The sequence below is a fragment of the Prosopis cineraria genome, unplaced genomic scaffold (genome assembly GCF_029017545.1).
Source record: "Prosopis cineraria cultivar Desert tree isolate PC_DT_omini unplaced genomic scaffold, ASM2901754v1 PC9, whole genome shotgun sequence".
Taxonomy (NCBI): domain Eukaryota; kingdom Viridiplantae; phylum Streptophyta; class Magnoliopsida; order Fabales; family Fabaceae; genus Prosopis; species Prosopis cineraria.
The window spans coordinates 30,247,818-30,257,030 of NW_026555340.1; the positions used below are offsets into that span (position 1 = coordinate 30,247,818).

General features: G+C 33.8%; 1 protein-coding gene across 1 annotated transcript; it reads left to right on the plus strand.

Moving 5' to 3' along the window:
• The first annotated feature begins 6,215 nt into the window (after positions 1-6,215).
• Positions 6,216-8,934, plus strand: LOC129320887 (transcription factor bHLH137-like). Its single transcript, XM_054966550.1, has 8 exons — positions 6,216-6,860; positions 6,995-7,177; positions 7,301-7,366; positions 7,478-7,546; positions 7,642-7,725; positions 7,819-7,992; positions 8,204-8,340; positions 8,434-8,934. The coding sequence occupies exons 1-7, from the start codon at positions 6,501-6,503 to the stop codon at positions 8,294-8,296; spliced, it is 1,029 nt and encodes a 342-aa protein (XP_054822525.1). The 5' UTR covers positions 6,216-6,500; the 3' UTR covers positions 8,297-8,340; positions 8,434-8,934.
• Positions 8,935-9,213: the final 279 nt, after the last annotated feature.

Consider the following 9,213-nt stretch of genomic DNA (forward strand, 5'->3'; position numbering starts at 1 on the left):
GAGAATATTCTAAAGATGTTAAAATTAAAGGTAAATATTTCATGGACAATATCTTGAAAAGACAACAATAATAAATACAATATTACAATAATTACAATGAAATATTTCTGAATATTAAAATCTTCTAATAAATCTCTAAGTCTTGTTCTTTCATTATATTTGTTATATTATTCTCATGCCAGCAAGCTACTGTTAATCTCAACATAGGATGAGATGGAGATGAGGTGTATTGAATTAAAAACAACTTAAAAACTGTCAAAGCTGAAGGTGATAGGATGTAAGATGCAATTAAGGACATTAAGTGTGACAATATAATATGACAAAACTAGGTATTATAGGTAAAAGTGGGAAACAAGCAAGCTTGACTTGTTTGGATCCGACCTTTAAGAGCTCAACCCCTCTAACTTGGTTTTTTTAAAAATGGTTGATTTTTGAAGTCGAGCCCTTATTTGAAAGGCTCAAGGCCTGGTTTATAAGCTCGTTTTATTTTTAAAAAAATTAAAAATAAAAATTTCAATAAAATAAACAAATACAAATATAAAATTTTGATCAAATCTTAGAATGAAGATAAAAAATTTCAATACACATCAACCTTATCAAATCTGAAAATTATACAAGCTTGTGTATCACAAAGTATAATATTATTCAAAACAAAGAAATAGGCCCAACAAAGTAATCATGTTTAAGAATTTAGTAAAAAATCTATCAACATCATATTTAAATAAATGGCAAAAAAATAAACATAAGTCATTTTGATAACACAATACTTGAGTTGATTCATTTTTAGTTCCACACTCCTTTCTAGTTTTAGAAATTTATTAACTGAGAAAAAAATGGCAACTTCGAAGAAAATAAAGAAACAAAAAGAAAGAAGATAAAATGGAAGCAAAAGATGAAGAATGAAAGGTGTGGAAAGAAAATGATGATTGCTCACAACAAATTTGAATTCATTTTTCTATTTTGAGTCCCAATGATACAAGGTAGAGGTACCTCAATACCATGACAAATGCAAGATCAAGACAAAGGCTGAGATTGTGAGAAGAGGCCAAGAGGGAGAATAAATTACAAGATTGTGTAGGAGAGAGCAAAGTAATAAATTATCAAATCTGAAAATTATACAAGCTTGTGTATCACAAAGTATAATATTATTCAAAACAAAGAAATAGGCCCAACAAAGTAATCATGTTTAAGAATTTAGTAAAAAATCTATCAACATCATATTTAAATAAATGGCAAAAAAATAAACATAAGTCATTTTGATAACACAATACTTGAGTTGATTCATTTTTAGTTCCACACTCCTTTCTAGTTTTAGAAATTTATTAACTGAGAAAAAAATGGCAACTTCGAAGAAAATAAAGAAACAAAAAGAAAGAAGATAAAATGGAAGCAAAAGATGAAGAATGAAAGGTGTGGAAAGAAAATGATGATTGCTCACAACAAATTTGAATTCATTTTTCTATTTTGAGTCGCAATGATACAAGGTAGAGGTACCTCAACACCATGACAAATGCAAGATCAAGACAAAGGCTGAGATTGTGAGAAGAGGCCAAGAGGGAGAATAAATTACAAGATTGTGTAGGAGAGAGCACTGTAATCGAGCACTCATGACATCACTTGAAGTCAAGAATCAAAGATCGTGAGATGAGATGTGAGAGCAATATGAGTCCAGAGTCCTTTACTGAGATTGAGAGCTAAGAGAGAGAACAAATTTGCAGTGTCGAAAAGTATGTGGCATAAGTGTGCTTAAGCTTTTCTTTTAAATGCCAAGCCAAATGGTACATTTGAAATGGGGGAAGGACAAAACAAGAAATAAAATTTAAAAGGTCGTCCAATCTCAAGCCCTTTTTTCAAGGGCCTATTTCTAAAGCATAGTTTTTCAAAAAACCTTAAATTTTAAAGTTTAAATTTTTATTTAAATAAGGTCTTTAAATTTGACTATTATTCTTAACTCTAATTACTGAAAGATTCTTTATTAATTTGTTTTATAAATTAGTCTATGCCATTCATATTTTTACATGTTACAATCAAGTTACTGCAAGAATCTTATAATTAATACATAACAAAACTCGCCTCAAATTCCGCTAAAATTGTTGCCAAATATACACGCACGCACAATAAGCTGTAGCCTGCAAGGCATGTCCCTTTTTTTTTTTTTTGGGATACAAAAAGGCACGTTCAAATCACTCGATATACACAATAATGAATTAGATACGAGATGATGAATTTTTTTATCTTTAACATTAACTCGATGGTCAAAAATTGCATGTTGTTTTGAAAGAAGAGGTAAATTGAGCCATGGCAGTCATAGAGATCGTCTATATGTCCTTAAAATATCGTTTTGAAAACACTCCACCAGTCAATGTCAGCTGGCATATATATATATTATAAACACCAAAATATTATGGAAGAATTATATTGAAATCTCAAACAAAAAATTAATTATCACAAGATACATTAATAATTGAACTAAAGTATAATAATAAATTTTCTTGGATGTATTTATTTCAATATTATTTGTTGTCTTTTGGAAAAATTACTTGAAATATCAATTAAAAAGGGATAATCTGGAACACGGACTAAGTTGAAGCTAACACAGGATATGATTTCACGTTTTTAAATGGCAGGAGTGTAGTTTTTAAATCATTGTTATAAATATTATAATAATGAAAAGGTCAAAGAACTGGATGAATGATTTTTGTTTTTTTATAGTTAACACCGGTCATACAAGTTGTTCTTTGAACAATGCATATTCTCAATCAGCAAACTTTGAAGATTCCACCAGATTAAATATTCACGTGCGGTATAATGCACATCCAAGAGTACTCACTAATCACGCGGCCACACTGCTGACTGAGCCATAAAACCACCAAATATATAGAAAACGTGATTGATATACAGCTTTTGATTGCAATAAGAGGCAAGGTGTGCGTGTGTGTAAAGGTCAAAATGGAAAAAAGAATCAGACAGCGACAGCAGCAACGAAATGGAAAAGAAGAATCCAGATGGATGATGATATATATAAATAAATAGCAGCCTAATTGATAAGCAAGGCCAGTCAGATCTAATGGAAACGGGGCTCCTCCAATCATGCATATAAAATGCATCATATTAACGCAGGCACATGCATATTGGATAACCTGCAACGTAACAGTTTTGAAGGCGTACATTCTATTTTTTTTTCCCCACATTAAAGTAGAGACTTTACATGCTAAAAGAACGTGTATATATACTGATGAATGTATAGCTGGGGGACAATGATGTACACAGCTGCTGATGAGGCAGCGATTAAGGAGGTGGCTAGGTTGATATGTAACATGATCCGTGGAATTCAGAGCGTGAAGGATTGGTGGAATCTGGGAAAAGCCTCTGGATCTGGTTGTGAACTCCGAGGAAAGCCACTGTGTGTGTGTGTTTATATACGTGACCTGTATGTGTATACATATACATGCAGACACGCTAGCGCAGAGACGGAGAGAGTGGGACGGCAAGTGGTAGATAGCGAGAGGGAGGACATGCAGGTAATGAAGGCGAGAGACATAAAGATAAAGTACGTGTGAATGAACAGTAAAGTGAGGTGGGTGATTTCTACAGTGTTTAAAGTTTAAAGCGTCCTTTTCTCTTCTTTTGGGAGTTTGGGCCATTTAACACTTGGAAATGAATTCGTTCACGAACCTATTCTTCGTCTCATTGCGATTTGAGTCTTAGTCTCTCAATGTGAATCATGCCCTCTGCTCTAACTTTTCCAAGCCCAAGTCTTCGCTTGCCCACCAATTACACTTCTCTTTGAATTTATAACTTGCTTTGACCATGCAGTACTTACTTGGTGGATTATACCGCTGAGTCTAACCTCAGTATTGACTCATGAAATAACTGATACAGTGTTACGATCACAGACAAAGGAGAGCCAGGACTCATAGCACGTGCCACAGGGCTACTCCTGTTTGAGAGCCACCTGCAGCACTTCACTTGATCATTTACCTTTCATATGATGGGTGACTAGAATCACAAGTTTAAATAAAAAGTTTATAAATTTTTAATTTTATGGATTAAATTATTCATCCTCTTTATAAATATGTACTTATTTATTTTTTTAATCATTTTATTTTTATTTTTTTAATCTATTTCATTCTATTTATTTTTAGTAATCAAATGGGACCTAGTTTTTTATCTAAAATATTCTTACCTATTTTGTTCATCATATATATGTTTTAACTAACAATTTCATAATTAATAACATTTATTTTTTAAAAAACATGTTCTTATTATTTTAAAATTTTTTAAAGAATATATAATTTATCTATAGACACACACACACATATTGTTTGGGATGTGCAAATAAATGTATGTGTATATAATGAGTAGCTGAGTGCTGTACGTATACTGTAATTTCAATATGGTACATGATGTGATCAATGACCTTATGGCATAGACATGTAAGTTTTTTTATAAGTAAAAAATCATTGGATCAATCCTACTTGTAATCTCATGCAAATAATGTTTGGCCCTCTAATTAAAAAATCTGGTACCCGATGTGATGATTTTAGGTTTCAGGCAAACAAAATTAAAAGGTAGATGCTGCGTGGGCTGACGAACGCGGAAGAAATCGATCAAACATCTCCAGCCCATCATGCAGCTTAATAAAGAGGGAAAAGGACACATTTTGATCAGACTGGAAGAACAACGTAACGCCGTTCAAATTTTAAAATTTTGAAAGCGCAGCGCTACTTTTTATTTCTATATTTTACTCAAAATTTGTTATAAATTCCTATATCTTTCCAGTGTTTCAAGTTTTTTTTTTCTATTACGTTAGTTCTTATAAATTTAGAGAGATGTTGATATAGTATAAATGATGTTAAGATTGTTGATATGTACACGAACACTGTTAAATTTATACTGATATGTTAAATGAGTGTCAAATTAGACTTTTTAATAAGTAAAATAAATTTTAAAAGAAAGCTACATTAAATTAAAAAAAAGGCTAACAAGAAGTTTTGAAAAACTCTCAACTTAAAATATCTTAAAATAATATTTTGATCTTGATTTTTAAAATTTAAGGTCCACAAATTTTTTATTTTAAAAATTTGAGTATTTTACGTTTTTCAAGTATACCAAAATTATTATATGTTCTTAAAGTATCCCATTAAAAATTATTGCAACTGAACTTTTAGGATTTTCACCTCACAGACATTGTTTTTCCAATTTAAATTCTATAGTTTTCAATTTTCAAAATATAAGTTATTATTTAGTCCCAGCTTTTTTCCACTAAAAAAAACAAAAAGGAAAAAAAAAAGACCAGCTTCATGCATGTGCTCCCTTTCGCTGGCGCTCGCCACGCAACCTCACAAAATTTAACTCTCCGCGTAAAAAAACAAAAAAAAAAAAAAACAGAGAGAGAGGTTAAAATTAACATATTAATTAATTAATTAATACTAGGTCATTCTGCTATTACGAATTAACGCCACTGTTTTCTATTTTTTAATATTTTTATTCGTCATTGTCCGTGACCATAACTCCATATTCCGTGTACATACATACATACATATCTACATACATATATACATATATATATATATATATATATTTTCTTCTATTCGATTCTAACCTGTTTTGTATAGCATCGCTCCATCTCTGATGCCTCATTAAATAATTCTGTTGTTTTCTGCTCGCAATGTCACGGCGACCGTTCTTTCTTTCTTTTTTTCATTTCGTTTATTTGTTCATTTTCTCGTGCCATTATTTTTTTCAGATATTTTTTTATTAGAAATGAAGATTAATCTTTTTCACACAACGAGAGCACAAGAAAGATACTTTCCAACTAGATTTATGTCCTACAAAAGTCCCTTCTTTACCGCTCATCTCAATTTGAGTGAGTTCATTGTTTATTTCTGAACGTATTTATCATTTTCTCCACAAAAATCCAAACAACATCATATTCCCTCCAGTGGAGTGAATCTTTCATTGTTCCATTATTTTCTTTGAAAAATTCTGATATTGTTAATTTCTGTGTGATAATTTACATTCTGCTTGTAAATTCAATTTTTTTTTATTTACATAATAACTCCGCGTTTTTCGGGCGAGGACAGTACCGTAACCCTGATACTTCATGCACAGAAGGTGCTTGTAAAAATGACGCATCAAGGCCACCAGCAAACAAGTCAAAAAAAATCAACTTATCCTTTTCGGCATCTCATTTTTTTTTTTTGTTCCTTAAAAAATAAAAAAAGAAATCTTGAATGCTGAACAAAACTTGTTATCAGCATCGGTAATTCAAGTTGATCGGATTGGACCGGTCAAATGAACTGAACTGGACTGGCCTTGCATGGGAATAACTGAATGAGTTACCTTTAAAGATCTGGGCAATTATATGTGGCAGCGTCTTTATATATTGAGACCTTCCCTCTTAGTTCTGTCGCAGACCCATTCTCCATTACCACTCTGCTTCCTTCCCTATCACTATCTTCATAACTTCCATTTGCAAATCCTCCCCACCTCTGTCCATGGCAGCCTTTTCATTCCAATGCCACCCTTTTCTTGTTGACTCTCCACTTTTCTCTAGTGCTCCCATTAAGACGACAGCTTTCACTGACCAGGCTCAGGTTCAGCCTCAGCCTCATACGAACCCTGCTCCTCAGTTTCACGAGACATCTTTTCACATCACAAATCAGGAGAATAGCTTTGTTGATCAGAACTCCAAGTTTAACATGAGTGATAATGAGCCTCCTTCTGTCACCAAAAACCAGAGTCCTGAGACCTCTGTGGTGTTGGATAAGCTTGAACCTGGTGAGCAGGTCACTCAGAAGGTGACTCCTATGGAGAAGAAGAGAAACAGGAATCGTTCGAGTCATCCTCAATCTAAGGTAGATTAACTTTAAATTTGAGCTTTCATGGTTCTTTGCTATGGCTTTATGGTGAGGGGTGAGCTTAATTCTCAAGATTTTGCCTCCAAAAACTGATTATCCTTGTTTGATTGCTTCGTGCTTTTCTTCAATAGGAAGCTACCGGGGAAAGAAAGAAGAAACAGAAGAAGAGCAACAACGGAGAGGCGAAAGAAGGAGATAAGCCAAAAGATGAGAAGAAGAATCAGAAGAAGAGTCCTGAAGAACCTCCAACAGGTTATATCCACGTGAGAGCAAGAAGAGGTCAGGCAACCGATAGCCACAGCCTAGCTGAAAGGGTAAATAGATATACACTCTTAACATCTTTCAACTCTGGGTCCCCTTAGAAGTTAGATTGAGCTATTTGGACATGAAAATTCCTGAAACGGCCAAAACTTCATGTCTCGTTGCGGATGTTTTAGGTAAGAAGAGAGAAGATAAGTGAGAGGATGAAGATGTTGCAGCGACTCGTTCCAGGCTGTGATAAGGTAATTTGATGGAGTTCGTTTCTTTCTCTTGATATGTATCCTGGTTCAAAAGTTTGTTTCTCTCAGATCTTCTGACACCTCTATGTGGGTTTTGCGCGCGCGCGCGCGTAGGTGACTGGAAAAGCCCTCATGTTGGATGAAATAATCAATTATGTTCAGTCCCTACAGAATCAAGTGGAGGTACCATGAACTCAAGTTTCTTTTCTGGTGATTCCGCATTGTTGATTACCTGCAATGAGTAAAACTAACAAGCTAGCTATGCCTATGTTCTGCAGTTCTTGTCAATGAAACTTGCTTCTGTGAACCCCGTGTACTATGACTTCACAATGGACCTAGACTCCCTCATGGTCAGACCAGAGGTGAAGTAGAACATAGTGGTTTCTGATTTGCTTGTGTTCCTTAAATATAAAAGTTATGACCCTGACTCAAATTTTTGTCCTTGTATTATTCAGAAATCAAATTTCGTGCCATCTGTGCCACAATGCAGCCTCAACCAGGCGACAACTTTTGCTGATACAAGCATCACCACCACCACTCCCATGGGCTTTCCTACTGCTAATGACTATCCTTCGGACAATTCGGCTTCTTTTTCTCTTCAAGGACAGAGGTCTAATGTCTTATCTGAGGTATATATTTTAGAAATGACCAAAGAAAAATATCAATATCAAAATAACATAAAATTTATATCAAGCTGTACTGTTTAAAAGTCATCTTTTAGTGCCGCTCATTTTTCATGTTCCATGAAACATACGGGTCCAATATTTAGATTTTATGATAAAGAAAATGTTTTTATTTTTTGGCCCCTTTTCCTGATTCTGATAAATACATCATTTTCAGGACACGAGTAGTCAATTCTGGGACATAGAAGACCCACGCCAAAAGTTTCTTCATCCATATGGGATCAACAACAGCTTATGTTTCTTTCATTAACAATAAATTTATATCCAGCTGCCCTGCAAGGCAACAAACATGTTGTAAGATCTCAAATCCTGCCTAATAAACAACAATACAAGATTTGCGTATCTGTTATAATCTTTTCGCTTATATATATTTTTTCTTTATTTCAGAGGATTTATCTATTCCAGTAGGTACGGGAATTGCAGACAGCCACGAGAATCATCGAAAAAGAAGTTCTTATGCTCGAAAAACCAGAGCCACGCTTGGAACCAGCGTTATCAGTTGGAGAAGAAATTAAAATTAGTTGCCATAATACTCTGGCTTGGTTCCTAGTCCATCCGATAAAAGTGGCCTTTGGACATGAATAAAGGGAAGCAAAATTAATGGATGAAGAACCCAGAGGACATATACTACCGACCAAACATGACCATATCTTTTCTAGATTCATTGTTCTGTTCCTGTTATTTTTAACTCTCCAAGTGATATGTTGCACATATTCCAAGATGCTCTGGGTCAATCATAAAGACATCAGACTTTGAATAGATTACTTCAATCATGTAAATTACATTATATATATACATAAAAGATTCTTGTGGTGGCAGTTTTTCCGTTGCAACAGTTAATTTCACCGTTATTGGGAAATGAGAGGCTGACCTATTATCATGTTCTTGACACGACAAGCTACGCAGTTTTTGTTCAGTTTGCTTTATGTAAATGTTATCTGCAGAATCTTCAGAGGTTTGGAATTATTATATTTTTTTCCTTAAATTATTACTATCATGGAGTGGATCAGCCATGGACAGAGCATCTACGTTTTCCTTTTGACTCAATTTTAATATGCATCAAAACTTGTGACAGTGGCTTCGTTTTTTCCCAACCGAGCTCCTTTGTGTGAAATTACAATTCAATCCTCCCTTGCCCAGTAAAAGACAATAAAACTGAAACAAACA

What these genes read in the sequence shown, in the direction of transcription:
- LOC129320887 (XM_054966550.1), top strand. Translation starts at nt 6,501, where the DNA reads ATGGCAGCCTTTTCATTCCAATGCCACCCTTTTCTTGTTGACTCTCCA. An exon ending in CGAGTCATCCTCAATCTAAG is followed by an intron (nt 6,861 to 6,994) that starts GTAGATTAACTT and finishes TTTCTTCAATAG; the next exon opens with GAAGCTACCGGGGAAAGAAA. An exon ending in CCCTCATGGTCAGACCAGAG is followed by an intron (nt 7,726 to 7,818) that starts GTGAAGTAGAAC and finishes TGTATTATTCAG; the next exon opens with AAATCAAATTTCGTGCCATC.